This window comes from Saccopteryx leptura, chromosome 5, assembly GCF_036850995.1.
Source record: "Saccopteryx leptura isolate mSacLep1 chromosome 5, mSacLep1_pri_phased_curated, whole genome shotgun sequence".
NCBI lineage: Eukaryota > Metazoa > Chordata > Mammalia > Chiroptera > Emballonuridae > Saccopteryx > Saccopteryx leptura.
Window position 1 is genome coordinate 122198595 of NC_089507.1, and position 25100 is coordinate 122223694.

The window sequence follows — 25100 nt, forward strand, 5'->3', positions numbered from 1 at the left end:
ATACCATGATAATTTGTGGGAGAGCCTGATATTTTGTTTTTATCACAAATGGAGAAGTATTTATTTCTGCATGGATCACCTGGTGATGATATCTTCCTTCCTTCTTGGGGCTTTTAGCATTTGGGGACACGTAGCATTTGACCAATAGCACTAGAAAAATCACCAGGTGGATCAAAGCACCCAATGTCTTTCCTCACTACTTTGGTGACATTGGAGATATTCTTTATTATATATGTCTTCTCCCCAATATTTTGTAGTCACAGACAAAACAAAGTCTACAATTATATAAATCTTACATCTTTAATTTATAGAAGGTAGAGGATCCCAGTTGTTCAAAGCTTTTACGAGAAGGATGGAAGATTCTCACTGTTGGGCTCCAGTTTTAAGTGGAGGTGGAGGATAGATTTCTGAAAAAAAAAAAGCATAGGCCAGGGATGCAAGGAGAGGAAAAAAATAAAGGCAAGGTAGGTTGGCCATGATCTTATGCTGGGTTGATGTAGGTCACCTTCATTCCATTGGCACATCCCCCCATTTCTGCATACAATAATTTGTTTATAACTATATCAGAAAGGAGTTGAAGCAAGCCTGGCATGACTGATTTGTTCTAACGAACCCATGCTGGCTGCTAATGATTATTTTTTAAATGCTTCCAAGCCATCTGTTTAATAATCTATTCTAGAATTTTTCCCAAAGAGAATCTCAATGCTAGAGCAGTGGAAAGATCGCCAGGCAAAGATCGGGAGAGTCAGGCTCCAGCCCCTCCCCTGCTTCGCACTCACTGCCTGAGCGCTGCCAGGCCAGCACCTGGCTCTGTCTCCTTTGGTTTCCTCTTTAAAATGAGGCGTCAGAATAGATGATCTCTGTGACTCCTAGCAGCTATGAATCCACAATTCCTCTACTACATTAGTCTGCAGTTCTTGGAATCTATGCTTGCCCCTTTTGAAAATCAGGACCTTAACCATTGATAGTCTTTGAATTATTTCTGCTATGTGGTCTAGATCCTTCTCTGTCACTGACTTGTTCATAGACTGGGACAAGCTCTTAAAATTCTGAGTCTTAGTTATTTCACTTTTAAAATGAAGAGTTTTGCCCTGGCCAGTTGGCTCAGTGGTAGAGCGTCGGCCTGGCGTGCAAAGTCCCGGGTTAGATTCCTGGCCAGGGCACACAGGAGAAGCGCCCATCTGCTTCTCCACCCCTCCCCCTCTCCGTCCTCTCTGTCTCTCTCTTCCCCTCCCACAGCCGAGGCTCCATTGGAGCAAAGATGGCCCGGGCGCTGGGGATGGCTCCTTGGCCACTGCTCCAGGCGCTAGAGTGGCTCTGGTCACAACAGAGCGACGCCCCAGAGGGGCAGAGCATCGCCCCCTGGTGGGCGTGCTGGGTGGATCCCGGTTGGGCGCATGCGGGAGTCTGTCTGACTGTCTCTCCTGGTTTCCAGCTTCAGAAAAATACAAAAAAATAAAAATAAAAATAAAAATGAAGAGTTTTAAATCGGGTGACATCCAGATTTCCTAGTATGCATCCATAATGCCAAGACAACATCAAACATTGCCCAGGTGGTTGCATTCTGTGCATTCTTGGAGTAACCAAGTAGTGTGTTTGATCCTGGATGGAGGTGGGCAGAAAGCTTAGACCTGATCACTCAAAGAACTTATGATGTAATATTTACAGTGGTCATTTGCTCTTCTCCTTGTTTTGCTTTTGGAGCACTGTTAATCTCTAACTCACACTGACTTTTTAAAGGCTCCTTCCTTCCTTCTCCAGTCAATCAGTAAGGTCCACTTGCACTGAGTTCGGGCAACATGGTCATCTCAGAGAACACCACAAAAACTCTAAAGAGAAGAATAGTTAAAGCTGCCTCTGTTACTTGATTTCACGAGTAATGAATGCTTTGGGTTATAGAGCTATTTTATTCTGGCCTGGTGGTGTTGAATGACTCAGACTAAATGATTTTCACAGTAAGGTCTGATTTTTATCCTTTGACTAAAAACTAAAAATAGAGCCTTCAACTCATTCTGGACTCTGAGCTGTCATATACCATAGAAACCTGAACACTCGGTGTGGCTGCTTGTAGCTTTAAAAGCATCACTGCATTCTTTCAGTTAAAATAAAGAACAACCAAATATAAGTATATGAATCTGGAATGTTTCTTCATTTCCTATTGTTTTTTTTTTTTTTCCTTCTGGGGGAATTATGCAGCTGAAGGCGGTTTTCTTTTCAAATTTATTTAAATACAATTCTTTTCAAAGGTGACTATAAATAGGCCTGGCCAAGAAAAGAGGGATTCTGACTAATAATGGAGTCTCATTAGTAAACCTTCCTTATAACAATAGTGCTAAAAGAACTTTGGGGTGCACATGGTTTCAATTTGGGTAAAATGTGTCTTATTTGTTATCACCTTACTTCAGGAATATGTAGACTGAAGCCTAGTGAGTGGTGGCCCCAAGTCACAGAACTAGTGAGTAGGTAACCTGGAATGGAAGCTAGGATTTACATGATTACCCATGGCTGTGGGTTCTGCTACTGCTACCCTATTCCCCTTTCCACCACAAAAGCAAATACAACAAGGGCAGGCAAACTCAGTGCTATCTTACTCATGAGTCTCATCCAAGTCATTCAAGCACATGCAAGCCATTCTCATATCCGAACATCTTTTGTAACTAATGTTTGTGCCATAAAGTTGAGGCCCTTCCTTAGTGCTTTACACTAGTTGAGTCCAGGACAAAGAGGCTTCCAGGCCAGAAAAGAAGGCCATCCTAGACCTGACATTAACACCAGCCTCCTCTAAAGGGCTGTTCTGGTCATGTGATTGCATTGCTGTGTACAACTACAATTAGGCACAGACTCACCACATTTGGGTTGTAGAAAGGGAAAGATGAGTTGTTATATCTAAATTAAGTCCTTCTGAGATTCTGGTTGGTAAAATTCTAATCTTAAATTATTTCTCTGGAACATATTTCCTAGTTTCTTCCCATGATTGTATGGTTAGAAAGTTAAATCAAATTGCAGTGGCAACTGATTTGACTATTTTGATTGCATTAGTTGGCGAATTCGGTCATATAATTTAGTGGTCCTCAACCTTTTTTTGGGCCATGGACTGGTTTAATGTTAGAAAATATTTTCACGGACCGGCCTTTAGGGTGGGACGGATAAATGTATCACATGACTGAGACAAGCATCAAGAGTGAGTCTTGGACGAATGTAACAGAGGGAATCTGGTCATTTTTTAAAAATAAAACATCGTTCAGACTTAAATATAAATAAAATGGAAATAATGTAAGTTATTTATTCTTTCTCTGTGGACCGGTACAAAATGGCCCACGGACCGGTACTGGTCCGCGGCCTGGGGGTTGGGGATCACTGATATAATTCATAGTAACAGTTAATTAAAATTTAAAATATTCAAATTGGATTTATACACTCCTATAGCTAATGTTTAACTGAACTGCCCTTGCTGAGCTTGGGTCGGTCTCTGGCTGTGTCCCCGCTAACCTCCCTCTGCCTCTATTTGACCAACTGCACTGTGGAAACTGGGTTTCTCCTGGGGCTGCAGCATTTTTTGCAAGAAAGCTAAGTTAATCCTAAAAATTTGGCATGGGACACTGCTCTTTGCTCCTGACACAGAGACCTCATCCTACATTGTGCCTTAAAATTCCTCCAGGTGCCATGAAATGTGTTAGGCAGGTCTCCTAGTTACCTGCAATACTGCCATGTCCATCTTCCCTGTCTCTTACCTCTACTTGATGAGGAAGAGTGAGGGGTCATGTCCCAAAGGCTCAATGATATGTTCTGCCTGCAAAGCTCTGTGACCTGCAGGAGCAGAAAGGATTGATTGACTCATCACTGCTGTCTGGAGCAAAGATATTGAAATGGCTCTTGGAATCACTCTGTTGCTGCTTTGGCAGATAGATGCCGTGAAGCTAACACACTCCTGGAAGAGGTCTGAGAGATAATGTTACAATAATCACCACCCCTGCTATCGTTTATTGAAGGCTTATTGTGTGGCAGGGACACAGTAAGTTATTAACACATGTATTTATTTCACTGAATTCTTACAGCAACCAATAATGTCAGAGCTATGAATACCCTCATTTTTATCAGTCATGGCTCTCTAGATAAACAGAACCAATAGGATATATGTGTATCTATCAAGAGAGAGACATGAGAGACATGTATTTTAAGGTATTGGCTCACGCAATCTTAGGGGCCGCAAGTTTGCCTCTAGGCAGACCAGCATGCTGGAAATGGATGCAGAACTGATATAGCCTGTAGTCTGAAATCCTCAGGGCAGGCTGCCAGGCTGGGATCTCTGGCTGGATCTATGCTACAGTTTCTACTTTGAAGGCCTTCAACTCACTGGATACATCTAATTAGTATTCATGAGAATAATCTCCTTTACTTAAAGTCAACTGATTGTAGATGTTCATCACATCCACAAAATACCTTCCTGTTGCCTGACCAGGCAGTGGAGCAGTGGATAGAGTGTCGGACTGGGATGCCACGGACCTGAGGTTGCCAGCTTGAGTGCAGGCTCATCTGGCTTGAGCAAAAAAAGAAAAAAGCTCACCAGCTTGGACCCAAGGTCGCTGGCTTGAGCAAGGGGTTACACTCTGTCTGCTGTAGACCCTGGTCAAAGCACATATGAGAAAGCAATCAATGAACAACTAAGGTGTCACAACAACAAAAAAAATACCTTCCTGGCAACACCTAGATTAGTGTTTGACCAAACAACTGGTCCCCAGAGTCTATCCAAGTTGACACATAAGCTGGCCTGATAGCTTGTTTGTTGGAGCATCATCCCGAAGTGCAGAGATCGCAGGTTCAATTCCTGGTTAGGGCATCAGTGTTCCTGTCTTTGTCTCTCTCTCCCTGCCTCTCTCTTAAAAATAAACAAACAAAAAACCAAGTAGACACGTAAGATTTAACTATAACTTTCCACCCTTTGTCAATTTGACAGCCATATATGTCACTCAAACCTCACTTAATCTCCAAATAAAGACAATGAGAAAGTCTTTCTTCTTCCTAACATAATACAATCACCCTGCATACAATCAAACACTCACTAAGCATTTCTTCAGAAGAGGAAGCAGAGTGCTTTGGTGATCTCTCTTCTCTTTCATACCTATAACTTAAATTTTACACTCCTGTAAAGTTAATAAAACTTGAATGTAGTGATATATTTTATGTTATGTATTATAAGGAGATATGAGTGGGAAGAAAGCAAACATATTTGCTTTATGCACACAAACACAAAGATATTTGTAACAAAAGAAGGAAGAAGTACTAGTAACAATTACAACCCTCATTTCTGCAACAGGTCACATGATTGTAGCTGACATTTACAACCTTTTTCAACTACCCATTCCATATTTCTTTTGCCCTCAGCAAACCTTTTATTCAGCAGTTGTGGATCTTTGCCTGGTGAGGTGACCCAAATCTTCATTCTTACATCTTGTGACATTAGTAGTCCTGCCTGAATTGGATTTTTGCAGTATTCTATTGACCTTAATCACAGGGCAGAGCTGTGCCAAGAAATGCCCTAAGGGAACTCCTGTGTTCCAGATACTCTTCCATACTTTCTTGTGTAATAGCAGTCCAGTCTCTCCTTGACATTCAAGATTAATCACTCCAGCCAGGACTGCAACTCCCTTGGTGCCTGTTAATTCAGAAAAACGAGATGCTCTAAGTGGCTCAGTGGCAGTGTTCACTTCTAGTTCAATGGAATCATTATGTCTCTTGGTGAAGGCATTTTCCTTTGGGAACTAAGACCTTTAGATCAGCAGTGCATAAGGTTATGGGTACAGGAAACACAATTTTGCTACTGGACCATTATGGGTAATAACAAGTGTGTCACCCTTTTCTACCCCCTGACTCCTGGCCCATGAGCCCTGGCACTGGCAGAAGCAGCACCATGTATTAGATGCTGATTCGGAACCTACTCAGCTGCCTGTAGACCCTTGCTGCAGCCCTGCAAGGTATTGCCACCTAGCTGGTGCTGTACCGAGTTTCTATTGATAGAAGGCCATTTCCCTGTTCTGTAAAGCCAACTGCTTCAAGATGGGGAATGTAGCAAGGTCTGTGATTCCAGGGCCTGCTGCTGCACTTCATTCACCGAGAAGGGGATTCTTTGATCAGAAGCAGTGTTGTGTGGAATGCCACACTGGTGAATAAGGTGTCATCACGAAGTCCACGAATGGCAGCTTGGCAGATTTCAGTCCAAGGAAGGCAAACTTGTACCAGATTCAAGGTCTACAGCAGGGAGAACAAATCATTGCACTTTCCATGAGGAAGGCAGCCTCGTATAATCAGCCTGCAACCAGGTAGCTGACTGATCACTCTAGGAAGCGATGCCCAGTTGAGGACTTGGCATTGGTCTCACATTGGCCACTCTGCAGTGGTTGGAGCCACACTGGCCTTGGTAAGAGGAAGTCCATGCTTTGAGCCCAGGCCTAGCCTCCATCCCTGCCCACTGGGCAAAGACAGGGGTTACTGGAAAAGAGACTGATTGGTACCCGCAGAGAAGGTCATCTATCCACTTGACCACTACAATCCTTCTCTGCTGAGTTCTCTCTTCAGTAAGAATTCCCATAGAACATGAATACTTTGACTTTCTTTGCTCATACAGAGAGGTTTCTCCATACCTCTTCCTTAGACCTTCTTGTCAGCATTTTTCCAATCATTCCTTTTAAGTCCTTGACCATCTCTTCAAGTCACTGGCCACAGCTGTGTTTTGGAATACAGTTGCAGCTCTGGCCATTTTTCCTTCCAAGCTAAAGGAAGCAACAGGTGCACTGCTTTAGGCCCGGTTCACTGGGAGGAGTGCCCGTCACCACTCCGCTCAGGTGTGGCCCAGAGAGGGGCTGCAGTGCTGCTGCTATCCACTTTGCTGGTGTCCTTGTCATACTACATGAAGTCATCTGTGAACCAGGCCTGAGTTTTCTCTTCTTCAGTCAGCTGATCGTAGAGAACCTCCATGTAGACATAGGTGTGGGCCAGGTAATGTACCAGCTGTGGACCACTGGGTGGTGCTTCCTTATGTAACTTGTGCCTTAAGGGCACAAGTCTGATCTTGTATATATCACTTCTATGTGATGATGGAGGCCTAGTGACCACACCTAACTTTGTGGCTAGGTGGTGGGTCAGACAGCACTCAATTCATGGGGGCTGCATCATAGTAAATCAGTGGCCTATGGTTTTGTGTTTAGTTTCTACTAAGATCCAGCAGCGTTAGTAGAGAAAAGCTGTTTTTTTGGAAGGATAGTAGTTATCTGCTGATGGCAGGGTTTTGTTCCAAAATCCCAATGTTTTGAGCTGTGATTCATTTACTGAGCCTGCCAAAGCCTCCAAATATTATCTGCCTATCACTGATGATCAGTCGCCATGGGATCTGATGGATATGCTGACCCAGCGGCACAGCAGCTTGCAAGCAGCCAGGACCTGTTGCAGGACCTTCTCTTGTTCTGAGCACCACTCAAAACTCGCAGCTTTTCTAGTGTGAAAGGAAAGCAGCAAAGTGCAGTTAATATTGTCAAGAGAGCAATCCAAAATGGAACTCAAGACCTCTGGGAAGGTGAGCTAACTCATCTCCTCTATGTGAAACTGAACATTTCAACTGGGTTAAACCTCAATGGCTACACATCCTGATACAGTTTCTGGAACTGACTCAACATTACTGAAGTCTTCTATTAAAAAATAAATGTTTAATCTAGCAACGGACATAAGCAATTAACCATGCATAGCATAGTGTAAATCCACTCGCCAACACCAATCACAACTTTTTCAAAGTGACTTATGCAATCCTTTTGAAAGCTCTTTATCTGTCTTTATAAACTGTCTTTCTTTACCCCTCAGAACACAGTTGTGTTTCTATCTAAATCTGAATCCAGAATTGCAATTCCTAAGACCCCCGAATAAATGTTTTGTTTGCCTTACATGTCAAAGTGACCTAGTCACTAAGAACATGGACTGAGTATTGCATCCAAATGAAGCATATGTTGCCTCCAAACTCCAGAGACTCCTGGCATTGTGCTTCATTTCTAGTTAGAGCAGGAACAAGGTCTAACAACTTATCCTTCACCTTAGAAAATATATCTTGACATACCCCACACCCAGAAACTTCACTGAGGTGGAAGGTTTCTGAATTCTTGTCAGACATGCAAATATGTTGCCAATAAGTCTGGAATTGTTGTTACTTCTTGCTTGTAGTTCCAATCAGCATAATGTCATCAAGGTAAAGGACCAGTGTGATGTCCAATGGAAAAGGGAGGCAATCAAGGCCCTCGCAGACTAAATTATGACATAGGGCTTGATAATTGATATACCCCTGAAGTCAGACAGTGAAGGTGTATTTCTGGCTTTGCCTGCTACAAGCAAATTGCTTCCAACGGTCTTTACTAACAGGTTTGGAGAAAAAAAAAACCCACAACTTTTTCCACCCATGCAATAGCTGCACACCAGATACTGGGAGATGTGTTAATTTGTTCAAACAAGGTGACCACATTTAAAACAGCAGCTGCAATTGAAATCAGCACCTGATTGTTTGTGATAGTCCATTGCTATTCTCTAAGATCTATCTGCTTTCATCACAGGCCAAATAAGTGAGTTGAATGAGGATGTGGTGGAAATCATTGTCTCTGCACCCTTCAAATCCTTGATGATGCCACTAATCTCTGCAACACTTACAGGAATGCAGCATTGATTTTGGTCCCTTTATAGAGGTAGTTCTAGTGGCTTCTGCTTGACCTTTCCTACCATGCCCCACAGATCTGAGAAACAATGTGAGATTCTGCTGGTTGCTGAATATTTCTATTCTAGTTATGCATTTCAGAACCAGGGAAATAATCATAGGATGAATGCAGGAACCCACTGAAAGACAAACTTGAGCTAAGGCTCAATTGATCATCTTACCTCCATAAGCTCTTCCTCTGCTGGGTCATAGTGACATTATGCGTCTCTTGGAATTAGTGTCAGTTCAAAACTAGTGTCCTGTCAGTGGAGCAATGGATAGAGCATAGGCCTGGGATGATGAGGACCCAGGTTCGAAATCCCCAGGATCATCCGCTTGAGCGTGGGCTCACTAGCTTGAGCACAGGGTTGCTGGCTTAAGTGTGGGATCATAGACATGACCCTATGGTCACCGGCTTGAAGCCCAAGGTCGCTGGCTTAATTCCGAGGTTGCTGGCTTGAGCAAGGGGTCACTGGCTTGGCTGCAGCCCCCAGGTCAAGGTACATATGAGAAAGCAATCAATGAGCAACTAAGGTGCCACAACTATGAGTTAATGCTTCTCATCTCTCTCCCTTCTTTTCTGTCTGTCTCTGTCTCTCTCTCAAAAAAACAAAACAAAACAAAAACCCAAACACAAACAAAAAGCTACTGTCCTGTCATCCCTGAAAAGTCTAAATGTTTCCTTTTCTCTAATGCACGACTGTCACCCTTGTAAAGGGCTGTAGGTCTCTTTGGGGTGTTGGAGACCGAAAAGCCAATAGAGTTTTTGCAGTTTAGATTTTGGGGGGACAGAGGTGTGGGGAACTGGCCGTAAGCTGGCAATCTGCCCAACCCCTCACCTCACTTGTTCTGTAAAGTCACAAAAGGCTGTGCAGCTGTGGTGCTGGATTGTTTACACTACCCCCCATGTTCCCCAGAAAGACTGGAGGCAAGTTTCTTCTATCCTTTGTTTTGTGTAAAGTTAAGATGATATGTATGGTGGGGGTTTTCTGCAGTTGGTAAAATTCTTGGCTTACCTTGGAAACATGATGAGAGATCTCATTGATTTGCTAATGGCCCACTTTGCTTTATAAACAAAACAAGAAGTGGTCATGGAGCATGCTCTGTTCTTGCCATCAGCAATTTCAAAGCCCTCTTGAGCCCATCCTTTTACTTTAAGCCTATTTTCTTAATTCCATGCTGTTCCCACTCAGGACCTGGAATTACTAGCTGCTCTGGTTTGTGCCATTGGGGAAGGCCAGGAGAAAAATTAACAGGATAGATTTTTTGATAATGTAGGGGGGTCCTTTTCCAGGGAACCCTGTCTCCTCTTCATTTAAGGGGTTCAGGGTCTGTACACAGCTCAAGAAAGGATCAAGTTAATAGAGAATATATAAAAATCCCTTCTCTCTATATAAAAGGGCATGCATAAGGTATAATTTTCTCAAGAAAGACTCCACAAAAGGATTAAGGTAACAGAGAATATATAATATAAAAGCTATGGGTATTGTGAATCTAGAAACAAACAATTCGAATAAAGGTCTCTTCAGTGAAGAACAGGTGCAAATTGTCTTGTGCAATAGATACATTTCTGGGAAATCAGGAAATTAGGGGAGCTGCCTATTTTCAAGAATCACTGTTTGAATTCTTTAGCAAAATGAGTAAGCAATTCCTGAATTATATTGCACAAATCTAGATTTCCATGAATTAAGTTTGCTTAAAGTAAGATCTCCCTGTGGTACCCTAATTTGTCCGATCTGGATCCTAAAGACAAGCATTTCCCTCCAGCCTCTGTGCTATCAGCAACCTTCATAACTCCTTTATAACTTGCACACTCTGAAAATGGTCTCTTTTTCATTTTATGATTTTGCTGGTATTTATATAAAATGTCAAACTAGTATTTCAGTTGGGAGAGAGCAGCATTTTTTCCCAACTGTTTAATACAGAGAGGTTAATTCCTGCAGTACATGGAAACTTGGGGTTGGAGACAAAGGAGAGAAATGGAAACATACCAAGAAACCACAGAACAAACTTTTAATTGTGACCCTCTTGTTATTACTTTTCACAGCATGAGCCCTCTAGACTACATTTTTATTTGCTTTGAAGTTTAATTTTAACTGATACCACTCTCCAGATGACTTGAGTTACCCAGAAACTTCTCTGTTTTTTCTTCTCTCTCTCTTTTTTCTGGAAGAGATATTGAAAGCCCTGTGTACTGAAGTGCACAAGAGAAAGTGAGTAGCGGGTGAACAAACTCCCGGAGAGTGCAAATCATCTCTTTTAACTGCCCTCCCTCAAGTTGGCTTGTGTTTCTACTTCAACACTCAGTTCCACAGCACATAAATACTGTCAGAACATCTCTTGGCATAATGTTCTTAAGTAATTTGGAATCAGCCAAGTTCCATACATGTCTGAGGTTGTTGGGGTGGCAAAGAAAGGGAAGGGAGAGAAAGCTTCTTGAGGGCCAGCCATGTGCTACACTCATTATTCTTATAGGTTCCCTAAATCTTCTATTGGCACGACACTATAAATAAAGCTTGTAAGCAAGGAATATATATAAATGCATTGGGGGGGGGGACCAACTGGCTTGTTAAGTCAATTAGGGTAGAGATTGAATCCAAATAGAGTTAGGGTTGGGATTAGGATTCAGTTTAGGACTAGGGTTTAGGGTCAGGATTATCTACATTTTCCAATAAGAAAACTGAATTTTAAAGGGATTAAATAATGTTTCCTTTGTCACTCAGTGTATTTTTTTTCCTGTAGCTGTTGTGACAAATAATTAAAATCTTAGTGGTTTAAAGCAATTTTAAGTGGCTTAAAACAAATTCACACAAATTTAGTGGCTTAAAACAATTTTACTCTGTTACAGTTCTGTAGGTTAGAAGTCCAACATGTGTCTCACTAGTTTAAAGTCAAGGTGTTTGTAGGGCTGAGTTCCTTTCTGGAGGCTCTAGGAGAAAATCTGTCTCCCTGTCTTTTCCAGATTTTGGAGGCTGCCGGTGTTCCCTGGCTCCTGCCAATGTCCAGAGCAAGCAATGACAGCTGGAGGCCTCGTACTGCACCTCCGAAGTTCTCTTCCACTTCCCTCCTCCACATTGAAGTGATTGCACTGGGCCTACCCCAATAATCCAAGAGGATCTGTCTATTTAACACCAGCTGATTAGCAACTTTAATTAACTACAATCTTAATTCTCCTTTGCTTTGCAAACTAACATGTTCACAGATTTTGAGGATTAGGATGTGGGCATCCTTGGTGGTCATTATTTTGTCTACCCCACACAACTTAGGAAAGGTTTAGAAGCCTAACGTTTGAGATATCACCTTTTCAGATAGATTTCAGACTGAGATTTCATTTTCCAGAGAAGAACACTAAAATTTGGCAAGGTTAGGACACTCTCTTTGTACCATCCAGTTGTGTGTGTGTGTGTGTGGGGGGGGGGGGGCGGGGGAGGAGTGTGTGGCAATTTGGTGGTTTTTTCTATTCTCTAGAAGGGTGAAAAGAGGAACAGAAATAACATTTAGCTGAAGACTAAAGCCAACTTAAGCTCTCTGGGCTTCAGGTTTCTCATGCGGGAAATGAAGAATATAAGTTTACCTAACCAAAGTCATTGTACATTTAAATGGGTTAATACATGTAAGGTGTTTGGCACAGTGGTCAGTATCATATAAATGTTTTCCAGTTCCATTACAATAATGAGGATCATGAAGAAGTCACATTAAATATGACATAGCAATTTTGTTGAACTGATTCCATCTCTGGTCTAGATTTGAATATCAAAGTTCATTAAGCAGGTGGGGAGGAAAAAGGACCCTTGGCAACATTTAAAATAGGATCCTGATTAAACTTTCTGACATCTGTCCCTGACCAAAGCTGTTGGTTTGAACATTTATGACACATTCCTTTGCATTTTCTTAATCAAAATACAATCTCAAAAGAAATAAAATGGCTAAGTACCCAACCTAGCCTTAGGGAAGAAAAGAAAAAACTGCTTTTTAATATTAAATGAGAAACTATTGAAAACTGAATTATTTTATACATAAATTATGATTGGTGAAATAGAGTGAAATTTATGGAGCATTGTCGGGAATTGACAAGTAAGTGTGTGTGTGAGCTAAGAAATGACTAAACTATGTCAAGGCAACACAAAAATTTATTGGGGGGGGATTATCACACCAAAGTATAAGGAGTAACTATAAATATGTAAAAGAAGAAAGCCATACAACAGAGAAGCATCAAGAAATAGCAATGTCATCTCTGAGAGAAATATTTATGGAAAATTTTGAAAAAGCCTGAATGTGTCAGTCAGAGTCCTCCCCCCAAGTAAACAGTATAGGGCTCTGTGTCAGGTAAAGGAGAGGCAGGCAGAGGACCCAGAACATGACACTGCGAAGAGCCTGGAATAAGGTGAATCAGACTGAACTGCCGGGAAATTTTCAAGCATTCCAGCTCAAGAACCTTTTCCCCTTCAGTGTTTCCCAAATGGTATTGTTCATTCCTAGTTCTGAATAGTGAACTGAAAACTTGTTAAGTTTTTTTAAACTTTTATTTTGGTAGTATGCTTTCAATATTTACATAACTGTTTTTCTTTCTTTTTTAGAGAGAGAGAGAAAGAGAGAGGGAAAGGCAGGGACAGACAGACAGGAAGGAAGAGACATGAGAAGCATCAACTCATAGTTGTGGCACTTTAATTGTTCACTGATTGCTCTCTCATATGTGCCTTGACTGGGTGGCTCCAGCCGAGCCAGTGATCCCCTGCTCAAGCCTGCGACCTTGGGCTTCAAGCCAGTGACCATGGGGTCATGTTTATGATCCCACGCTCAAGACAGTGATCCTGCCAAATGAGCTCCCATTCAAGCTGGTGACTTCAGCATTCCAGGTCGACTCTATCCACTGCACCACCACCTGGTCAGGCTCCAAAGCTTTTCCCAATAAGCAGGTAATATGAGGCCTTTTGATTCCCACTGAAGGCTTTTAAAACTTTGAAATTATCCATAATGTCCTCAAACTTAGGAGGAACATTTATATTCGACATAGTTATCTAACTGCTCTGATTGTTGTGGCTGCATATAACATAACAATAAACCTACTTGTAAGTGTTTTTTGATGAAATAATAATCTTTTCCTTTCCTTCTTAAGTCCTCACTTCCCCTTACCTTCACTCTTATACTAGTTTTCTAACTGATCTAGCTGCCCCTCGTCTCTTCCCACTTCAATCCAATTCTGGGCTGCTCTCAAAACAATCCTTCTAATATATGACTTGATTATACCCTGTTTAAAGCTTTCCATAGCCCCAGTACACCAAGATGAGGCTGTAGTTAATGTGAGGCATGGTATGCGAGGCTCACATACCAGGCTTACATTCTCTTCCCTTCACACCTGATGTCTCTGCAGAATTTCCGCCTGGTGGACTTGCCCTCTCCATCAAGCCTTCTGACTCACTCTATGACTCCACCAGAATCTCCTACATATTACCACGGCAGTGGCTGGATATCCTGATGGACCTGAATATTGCTTGATCTCTTGTTCATCTGAAGGTCATCATCATTGCTTAGCTGATTGCCTGATGTTGATAGGGGAGCTCAAAAGTGAGCAATTTGGCTTCAGTAATAGTAACTTTTTAGTGTAATGAATAGTAGATATGTAAGAGTTAGGAAATACCGCATTTCCCCATGTATAAGATGCACCCTAATTTGGGGGTCCGGAATTTGAAAAAAAAAAGTATTACATAAAGTTATTGAACGCCAGTTTTATTCATTATAAAATTTATACAACTCCTCATCACTGTCAAAATTGCCATCCATGAGCTTGTCCTCGTGTATGTCTGATGATGAATCATTGTGTTTAACAATGAGTGCAAAAACAAGCGCACAAAAGTGGGAAATGCAAGTAAAAATATCTATAACCACTGTATAAGATGCACCCAGTTTTTAGACCCCAAATTTTTCAAAGAAGTGTGCATCTTATCCAAGGGGAAATATGGAAGTTAATCTGCTTACTATTCTCTCTTAATGGCTCCCTGGCCTTTACTTTGAAATGAAGGCAAGTTTACCTTTGCAGGAATGTGGTGGTGGTAGGAAGGGGTAGAAGCTTACAGTGGGGAGGGACCTGACAATTAGGAGAGTTTAAATCACAATAGTTGTTTGTAACAGCCTAGTCACAGGATTTACTGGGAAAAGTTAAGGCCTATAAACAGCAGTTCTCAACCTGTGGGTCGTGACCCCCGCGGGGGTCGAACGACCAAAACACAGGGGTCGATTAAAGCCATCCGAAATACATATTTTATTTAAAAATGTATTGTATAATAAATATGTATTTCCAATGGCTTTAGGTGACCCATGTGTTTTGGTCATTCGACCCCTGCTGGGGTCGCGACCCACAGGTTGAGAACCACTGCCTATAAATCAAGTAAAAACTTAGTTCACTAATTTTAAACTTTTACTTTGTATCCTAAGAAAACAGGCAGTCTTTTCATAGATAATTCCCAGAGGCAGATGGTCCCAGAGGCACCAGGTCCTGACTGTTCCTGGGAGACACCTGACCCTGGCTGTCTTAAAGATTTACCAAGAACACCAGAAAGGACCATGCTGATTGGTCCTGTGTTACATCAGAAGACCTTGCAGAGAAGACATTACTGCAACTGAACCACCACCTCTTGCATATTGTTACATGAGTTACTGCCCTTTACACCATTACTAACAGCCCCTGAACCCTATAAAAACTTCTAGCACCAAGAGAGTTATTAAGGCATTTTGTGGACAACTGTCCCCTGCTTTCTCAGGCTGCCGGCTTCTCTGAGTAAAGATGCTGGTATATCTAATAGATTGCTTTCTCTCACAAAATTGGCAAAAAAAAAAAAAAAAAAAAAGGTGACAGACAACATAAATCTTGGCCTCTTCCCATCACAATGTGTGGGCTGAGTAAATTAAAAAAGGTAGCTGAATTAGTTCCTATTTGGTCAGAGCTTTCTTAAATCAAAACCATTGGTCCTAACAGGTTTATTGGCTATAAATGATTACCTGTCTGTTTGGGGCCACATTTGGCCAATGATATATTTCTATAGATAGGCAACATGAGGATCATGGGCACAGGTGTGCCCAAGCCAAAAGACACACAGGATTTCTTCTTAAGCTGGTTAGGGAAAATAAATTCAACTTTTGACAGATGAACACACAAATCACTTTCATATAAATACATTTTATTGCAGAGATGTTATAATTATTTACATGCTGCAACTTGTCACAACATAAATTTACCAAATATTTCATGGTAGGATGCTGTAGGTTTCAGATAATAGTTTCAGAAGAACCACAGATTAAGTGAAGAGACATTAGAGCTTTATTGACTCTACAACACTTGGTTGCAAAATGCAAGAAGTCAAAAGGCAGTGTTTTTGTTTTTTTTTTCAGTCCTACCTGTCTTCACTTGCATGCAGAAACCTAGGAAGCAAATACAAGGGAACTGTAGAGTTTCAAATCCATATCGCCACCAGCATTTACAGTGGGTCAAGTTATAGTTCATGTTGTAAAGCATTGAATTCTGGCACAAAATATACAGTTCTGTTAAACTGATATAAATCTAGTTATTTATAAACCCTGGCTTAACAACAAGGACAGCTGGCACATGCATGGAAAAAGACAACCTAGCACATATTTGTGACCTTATTCGTGTTTATTCACTTTCTTACTACCAATCTGGGAAGATAACCTCAAGAACTGTAGATTTCCAACTTGTCTTGGTGATACATGATGGCAATGGAACTCTAGGATGGGCCCTAGGCATTCGCTGACGGATGCTGGTGGAGAAGTCTGTGGACTATGGTGTAATTTGGCAAGTCTTCTTCAAGCCACCCCTCTAGCAGGAGTATCCTGAAGTGCAGTACAAAGTCATCAATGCTTGACTGTTGGTTTCTCAAAAAGTGAATAAAGTGCGAATGGATCTCAGACATAAAAGAAACAAGTAGGTGGGTCTGGGAACTACTACACAAATATACCTTAAAGTCATATTTCTAAGTTACCAAGTAGACAGGCCTTGGTTGAAAAGGAAGGGAAAAAGAAATAAATGAAGGGAACACACACAAAAATAGAATTTTTCTCTCTTCAGGCCCTACCCCACCAACCTGAGTAATGCACAGAGTGAGGAAATAGATATGGACAATGCGCGCACAGCTTTGAAAAACAGTGATGTGCTCACTTACTCCTGAATAAAAATCGTTGAGAAAATTCTGAGGATGAATAAGGAGAAGTCCTAGTGTTTACCATCTGCTGAGAATGGTATTCTCTGCGACAGCCCTGCATCCACTGTCTAATTCTCTCTCTCGTCTTTATCCTCCTGGCATGTCCTCCTTGCTGCTCATGAAATAAAAAAGTTACTGATGCTAGAAATGTTCTGGCTAAATAAGCTGTTGAGACCTCCGTGTTTAGCATGGGAGAAAGGGAAATGTGGGTTCTGTGTTTAAGTGAGTCATCTTTAAACACAACGAGACGAGCTTTGGCTGGATTCTCCTTGCCTGGTTGCCTGGTCGTATCAGTAGGGCTAAGTCAGCAGCTTAGGATTTTCACGCCAGTTGATCGGTGTGGAATGCAATAAATTTTACAAGACATGCTTTGGGGGCTGTTGAGCCTCAGAAACAAATCTCTGCTTTTAAATATTGAGCTAAGTGGCTCACAATGGCAATTTGCAGGACTTGGGAGTCACAATATTTCTAGTACTTGGGAGAAGGATGAGCCCATACCACCTTTATAGGCTTGGAATAAATCAGGTTATAAATCTCTTTGGGATTTGAGTCCAGCAAGTTCTACCCCTAGCTGAAGCAATGAATAAAAGTTTATGAGAATAAATAATTTAAGGTCATCTAAAATATTATATATTGAGTATGCACAATAAAAATACATTCATACAATGATCTTGATGCTATCATAATTTTTCTCTTTAAAAAAATAACCCCTTGAAAGTGCTATCAGGAGCTCCCTTTCTGTCTGTTTTAAAGGCAAATTTCTTGGCTCTACAGTACTGCTGTAATTTTCATGTGGTTCCTAGAGTCTTCCCTTTCCAATGGTAATAATAATGCACAAGTATATTTTTCTAACTCATCCTTGTGAAATGCTGCTGAGTATGAAATACTCAAAGAGTTAAAAGGGACAATTAACTGGAATGAAGGCATTATCTATCTCTGACTTTAAACAAGAGGTAAGTTGTCCTTAACTTATTGAGATATAAGACTAAATAGAACCACTTGATCTCCAATGTTAACAAAGCTTCTGAGTCCTAACAAGTAGTGTGGAACAAGTAACTCAACCTGTATTAAAAACCCTGATTAAGACAGTATGACACACCATGAGGTGAAGTAGTAGAGTTAATTCAAATTTTCAATATATAAATCACAGCCAAAACGAAAAGATTTTTATCATAACAATTATGACTTCCCAAGCCAGAGAAAGCTTACTGTACTTCAGGAATCAACTAAAGTTGATAGATAGCAGGTATTCTGTAAGTTGCAAGAACAATTGAGTAGCTGCAGATTGCATAAACATGTGTCACAAAATATCAAAGTTATTTGCAAAAATTATACAATCTGGAATGCTTGAATTTGAGACACAACAATGTACTGAAACATACATTTATAAGAAAATGAGAGCAACCATCAATATAAAAGGTATTTGGGATGCATTAAGTTAGCAGTGCTATCAGGTTATATAGGTAAGGTAAGTTCTTTTCAGTCAGCTACTTAGAATTTCAGTCATGTTTGTTTATATGTTCCTCTTTGCAAATCTTGCACCTCTTCTGTGTCTTCTGGTTTGCCTTGCTTAGGATCTTCAAAGTCCCAAGGGTAAATATTGATCAGGGGCACACAGTGAGGGCTACTTCCTCTAGACATGCTGAGATGCACGACTCTCCTAGTGTTGCCGGGGCAGAGGCTTTCTGGCCAGTCTCATTTCTCCACAACGACACTTCTCTACCCTTGGTCTTTTCCAGCCATGCCTGCCGCGCTTCTCCTGATTGACAAATACTCCTTGGGAATTTTTGATCCTATCTCTTCTGTCTTATGTTGTTAAATTTAGGGTTTTTTCCTTTTCTTTCTGGAGATGCTACACTTTGAAGGTATCCCAGCCCTCTTATTTCTGAGGACCTGCTATCTTATTTGCATTTAAAGCCAAAGAGGCAGGTAAAGCTAGACTACTTTCAGCATTTGGTTGGTCTGGGATCTCACACTCCCAAGGACACACCTCAGCTCGAGATGCTAAAGGCTGCTGAAAATTATTACTTGAATGATAGGAAGGTGTCTTTTTCTCCTGGTCTTCTGTTTGGTTGAGATTTGCATTCTCTCCTTTCAATGCTACCGCATGGGAAGGCAGTTCTTCATACTGCCCAGCACACACACTAGTCGCTTTCTGCTGACAGCCGTTCCCATCTTTTGCTCTTCCTGAGGACACCTGAGTCTTGAAAATCAAATGCTTCTCCTCTTCAAAAAGGGGCTGACCTTGGCTCTCCCGGGGGCAGACCTCAGCCTTGTCTATGCTCTTCTGATTGGAGTGCTGATGTAGTTCAGCTGCCTTAGGCTTGAGATGAGATTTCTCCTTTAAGGAAGAGGTTGGGTTTCTCTCCATTGAAGCTGCAATAGATACGTGCCTTTGAACTTTTGGTTCTGAAGGCACAGGACCAGGGGGCAGGTCATAAACCTCCCAAGGGCACACTTCCCCTATGTCAAAGCTGTCCTTCAGCTGGCTGGTGCTTAGGCTCATGTCAGAATTGGCAGTGGGGGGGTTGGACCTCTGTTGCTTCATAATCCCAGGTTTCTGAGGTTTTTTTGGCTCCTCCAAATGACTGGAGTTTTGGGGGACAGAATCTTTAGTCTCTGCGCTATCTGAATTTGAGTATTTTCTATTTGTCTCTTTATCTTTTGGCAGAGGTTTCTGGGACTTAGCACGCTCTTCCACAACCAATGTTTGGGTTTTTCCGGCTAATCCAAGAGTCTTCTCCTTGGCGCTGGCTATGACACTGAGAGACTTCTGTAGCATGGACGTTCGTGGGTGGCCTGGCTTCTTCTCGGAGCTGAGATTGTGAGCGCTGGCTGACTTACAAACCAAGGGCACAGACTCCGTGGATTCGGCCTCGCTGTTTTCCTTCAGCATCTGTGTCAGCTTCTTCCCTGACAGGGACTCCAGGGTGGAATTCTCCGTGGCCTCGTCGCCTGGGCTCTCAATGGGTAAGCTGCTGGACTCCTCTGACTGCTCTCTCACATGGTCGTAGGTGCTGTGAGACTTCTTCAGCGAGAAGACTCGGCTTTTCAGGGACTCCTCTTTGGGTTTCCCTGAGTTACCTGAAGGCTCTGGTGGGTTCCTCCTGGCGAGGGCAGCGCTCCTGGCTGCGCCATGTTCTGAAGCGTCCTTGTCCTCTTTGGAGCACTGTCTGCTGACCGTCTCCGGGATCTCGGTGATGCGCCTCATGATGGAGCGGCCCAGGCCCTTCTTGGAGCACCGCTTCTTCTGGAGGTGGGGGTTATTTGTGATCATCTTCTTCCTTTTATATATTTCCAGCTGGGCATAGAGTTTCTTCAGCTCATCCTGTTAGAACAAGAGGAAATTCACAGAGGTGCGGAACTTAGTGTGTCAGCCAGGGACCAGCACTGGCTGAAGGTCATTGGGTTCAATAAGCATGAGCTCTTTAAGGAAGTTGTTCTACAGCTCTTCCTCACATTTCTACTCATCAACTTTCTCCTCATTCTCACCTTCTGATTGCTTGCTGTTTTGTTTCACACAGAGTTGAAACTTTAAGACATGAGCCCATGCATTCTAGCCTTGGTTCATGGAGCAAGCACTTTGAGCTTGCAAGTTGTGTGGGCCAGACTGAGCCTGGGCCGTAATAAAACGCAGCATATTGTCTATTGATAAACCATATCCCTGGAGCAATACTGGAAGCGTCATGTAGCCACTGATAAAGTTATACCTAGTATTAGATTAGATTTAGGGCACAACAGACCATCACATACTAAAAGCATCCTCTTCCTCCAAGTGCTGACATATCATCACAGGTTAAATAATATAGGCTTTCTGTTCACAGACTGAGCCTATCTTTCCATCAGCAAAATGTCCTAATAAACCATATTATGGAACAGTTATAACAAGTTCATCGTCATGACTGCCAATAAGTCAGTCAAGACAATCAAGATTGGCCCGTGCATTCTAATTTACACCATGATCATGTTTTAGGACAGGATCAACTGCATTTGGTATCTTCAGTTCTCACATAGACACACATTCTCTTGTTTTCCTTCTTTCTAACGCATAGATGCACACATGTGAGCACACTTATACACCAAGTCATACATGCTTGCCTGTATAAATGGGACTAATTTGAAATAGAAAAGAAGTAACGGGCGTTACCCGGATGTCCTCTGGGTCCAAGCTGTGCTCACTCCACGCGGAGTTGATGCTGCTGTTCAGGTAGGACCCAGACCGGCCCATGTCCAGCTCATCCTCGTACGCTTCTGTGGCGATGTCGTCTCGTGGGTTATTGCTTGAATGTGAAAACTGCAACAAATATTCCATATGAGCTCTAGACATCACCCACTGTAAGATGCAGAATTGTAATAATCATTTTCTAAAGGTTCTACGGTTAATGTAATTTCTTCAGCGTTGACACACTCGTTCACTGAACTCTTTACAAAAGTTTGCTGCTACATTAGTGATTTGCTTTCCTTGTTACACCCCAATGGGGTACTTGGCTCCCTCTCTGACTATTCTCTAGGCCCCCAGTGGCAATTTACACTATTCATCTGCCACAATAGTTGCTCTTTGAAAATGAAAATAAGTATAAGACTCCAAAGAAAAGTTCTTTAAGAAAAGCAATTTAGACCCACTGGCAGATGGATGGGGATTTTTTTTCTGAACAGTGGGGTTCTTCACATGTTTATCATTTTGCTTCGCACAGGGGAGTCTGTATTCCATCTCTGGCACAGTTGGCTCTGATCACAGGAATGTGACTTTCAGTCTGCTACACAGAGCGTTAAAAAACTCTACTTGCAGAAGGTGAAGGAATTAAGGAGTACAAATTGGCAGTTATAAAAATAGTCACAGGGATGTAAAGTACAGCACAGGGAATATAGTCAGTAATATTATGATAACTATGCATGATGCCAAGTGGGTAGTAGACTTAACAGGGGGCATTGCTCCATAAGTTATATAAATGTCTAATCACACTGTTGTGCAACTAAAACTAATATCATATTGTATGTCATCTGTAATTGAAAAAATTATTAAAGTATTTTTAAAAAGTCTACTTTTAAGAGTGGGGGAACAGGAGATCCAAATCCCAGCCTGCACACTGTTGACAGTGAGATCTTGAATAACTCTCGGAACCTCTAAGCCTAAAAAGCTCTGGGCCAACCGTATTTAAGTTTAAAATGCAAAGATTCACTAAAAGGGCATCGTTTCTTTCCCAAGCTCATTATTCTCAAGTTTCTCCTTCATTACATTTTGACATATCTTTATTTTTTTCTGTGGTGTTTTGATAGTTTTCAGTTTCATGTCTTCTTACTATCTCTGTTCTTCAAAGGAAGTGAGGAAGAGTGGATTGGGTGAGTGAGGAAAAGCAGGGAGAAGCAACACAAACCAGCCACTCTTCACACAATAATAAACCAGGTAATTGTCCTATGAGGACTGAGAGAGCTGTTCTCTTCTCCGAGCTTGGCATCAGGCCAGATATTCCTTTACAAAATTAACAGATCACCCTTAGATGATAAAGTTATTTTAATGTCAACATTTATTAAAATATTCATGTGGGCAGGCGAACATAAATGTGGTATAGCATGTGAAATGGTAATTCTCTATTTAAGCAACAATGACTGCTTTGTAATTGGGATGGGCTGAGAGACCACAGAAACTGGCATATCTTTTTCCGCTGTTCTACTTATGTTCGTGACTCCAACATGTGACATTCACTTAAGGCCATAAAGATGAATAGAGTCCCTGTCCTCCAAAATCTCACACACTTTTAGCTAAACCACCTGGAGCTTATTTACAAGAATGGAGTTGTTTGTTTTTTTCTTGAGCAACGTCTTAGAGGCTGTAATGAGTTGAAGAAACAGTTATTTGTCAGACCTTGTCCATTTCCTGCTTTCTTATCTTCCTTTGTGCTCATCTCTGTCTAAAATACTATGTCAAATATCTCTTACTTATCTTTTGTTTCCCCATCCTATCTTCCGGGATATAAGTACCACAACAGCACAGACTTTTATCTGTTCATTACTCTTCCTCCAGGATCCAGAACAGTGCATAACAAAGCCCCTGGATAATTTTTAAAATTATGCTATTCAGATATAAATCACATACCATAAAATTTTCAATTTAAATTATACAGTTGCATGTTTTATGGCTTATTCCCAAGGCTAGATTACAGAATATTTTCATCACCCAAAAGACACACTTTGAACTTACTAAGCAGCCACTTCCATTTCCCCCCACCACCCCCCTCCCATGACAATCACTGAGCTGCTTTCTGTCTCTATAGAGCCACATATTCTGGACTTTTTAAATAAATGGAATCATTCAATCTGCCACCTTTTGTGTCTGGCTTCTTTTACTCAGTATAATGTTTTCAAGTTTTGTACAAGTTTGTAGCATGTATCAGTGCTTCCTTCCTTTTTATTGGTTAATAATATTCTACCTTATGGATATACCACATTTATTTATATAATTACCAGTTGGTGGAAATTTGTCTTATGTCCACTTTTTGGCCATTATAAATAGTGCTGCTATGGACATTCATGTACAGATTTTAGTATGAACCTGTTTTCAATTTTCCTTAGACTTCAATAACAATTTATTGAATTAAAGAATGAATAGTCTGAACATATATCCATCTGAAGTATGAAAATGATTAAGATAAGTTGCAGTAACAAACTCATCCATGAAAATGGTGGCTATCTGGTATAATTCAAATGAGGAAGAAAACTGGTATTTGCGTTATTTGTAATCATCTGGCCTTTTCAATCAGGCCATGTTTAAGGCAGGGCTAAGAGCTGGCATAAACCCTTGGGTGAAGGACAAGAAACCACAGCGCTTGGGTCCACCGTGCTCACATACTGCATGGCAGTGATAGGTCCCTTCACAGGTATGCAAATACATAATTACTGCACTGTACCCCTGAAACTAATATAAGACTTATAAGACTATATGTCAACCATTGCTGAAAAGTAAATTTAGAAAAGAAAAAAAGGATATAGTGTTCCAATATTCTGGTTTTCTATGTGTAAAAGAAGAAAATAGTGATAATGATATAATTTGTCTTATCTGGTTTTTCTCTGATATCATTTTCCTTTATCCCAGGGCAACCTTATTGCTATCGTGTCATAGATAAGGAAACTGGGACTCAGAGAGATGATAAGCCTTGACTAATGTCATATTATACAGCTGGTTTGGGGTGGTTCCTGGCCATTTCCCCTACTTCATTGTACTGTCTATGGAAGTCGTTGTCATAATCTATCATTATTAAGCAAGACTCTTCTATATCCAATATTATAATTATTTATTTCTATTTAAATAAAAATTAATTTTTAAAATATTTCTCTGAATATGAATACAGAACAAGAGAATTCTTACAACAGTATAATTCCTTTAAATATGATTTTAATATTATAGCTACAATAAAAGTTACCATGAACCCATGATAATTAAAGCATAACTGGATATTGAAATACTTGGAAAGAGTCTGAGACAGATGGTGAGTTTTGTACAAATTAAGTCATTTAACAATTATGTAAGATGCTTAATACATTTCAAAAGAAAACAGACACCTACTTTCTTGGGGAGGGAGCTTGAAAACATTTCAGATGTCAAACAAATCTTCACACCCCCTCCTTTGCCTACACTGCCAGATATTTTTAAAGGAGAAACAACCTGAGGCTTGTGTAAAGAATTGTCTTGCAAGAGAAAAGGGATGCTAGAGAAATACCTTTGGAATCAAAAGCAACCCGATGGTGACGGTCACAGTCAAATGAGTATGTGCAAAGTACAGCATCAGCGTCCAATCAGACTGGAGCTTCGACGCAAGAACAAACCTGCAACAACAGGTCACCAAGTCAGCAAGGGAACAAGAGCTCTACTTAAAACACTAGAAACTTGGAAACTCTTTACAGAAGAGTGAGGACCTTGGTACCCCTCATTGGATCTATAATATATGCATTCTTTATTACTTATTATTTTAAATTATCCATAGTCAGAAAGATAGCGTACACATATAGTGTACTAAACATTTCCTCAAATTATCATTTTGTATGTCAGTTGAATCTGCAAAGCAAAAGCAGCAAACATATGTTAAATTGATAAAAGAGTTGTTACAAACTGGTTGTTTCTGGCAAATTTGGGTTATAAGACATGTCCAAATAACTCTTGAGTTTAATAT

The 25100-nt window shown here is 41.1% G+C and overlaps 1 protein-coding gene across 1 annotated transcript in view; it reads right to left on the bottom strand.

Annotated features, from left to right (window-relative positions):
* Positions 1-15937: 15937 nt before the first annotated feature.
* The window catches only part of GPR158 (G protein-coupled receptor 158), a 509338-nt gene continuing 500175 nt past the window's right edge, over positions 15938-25100 (bottom strand). Inside the window, exons 9-11 of the mRNA XM_066385278.1 lie at positions 24651-24756; positions 21083-21229; positions 15938-20263 (exon numbers count right to left, since the gene is read on the bottom strand). Coding sequence (XP_066241375.1) covers positions 18815-20263; positions 21083-21229; positions 24651-24756 — 1702 coding nt within the window. The 3' untranslated portion in view covers positions 15938-18814. The remainder of the gene's footprint in view (positions 20264-21082; positions 21230-24650; positions 24757-25100) is intronic.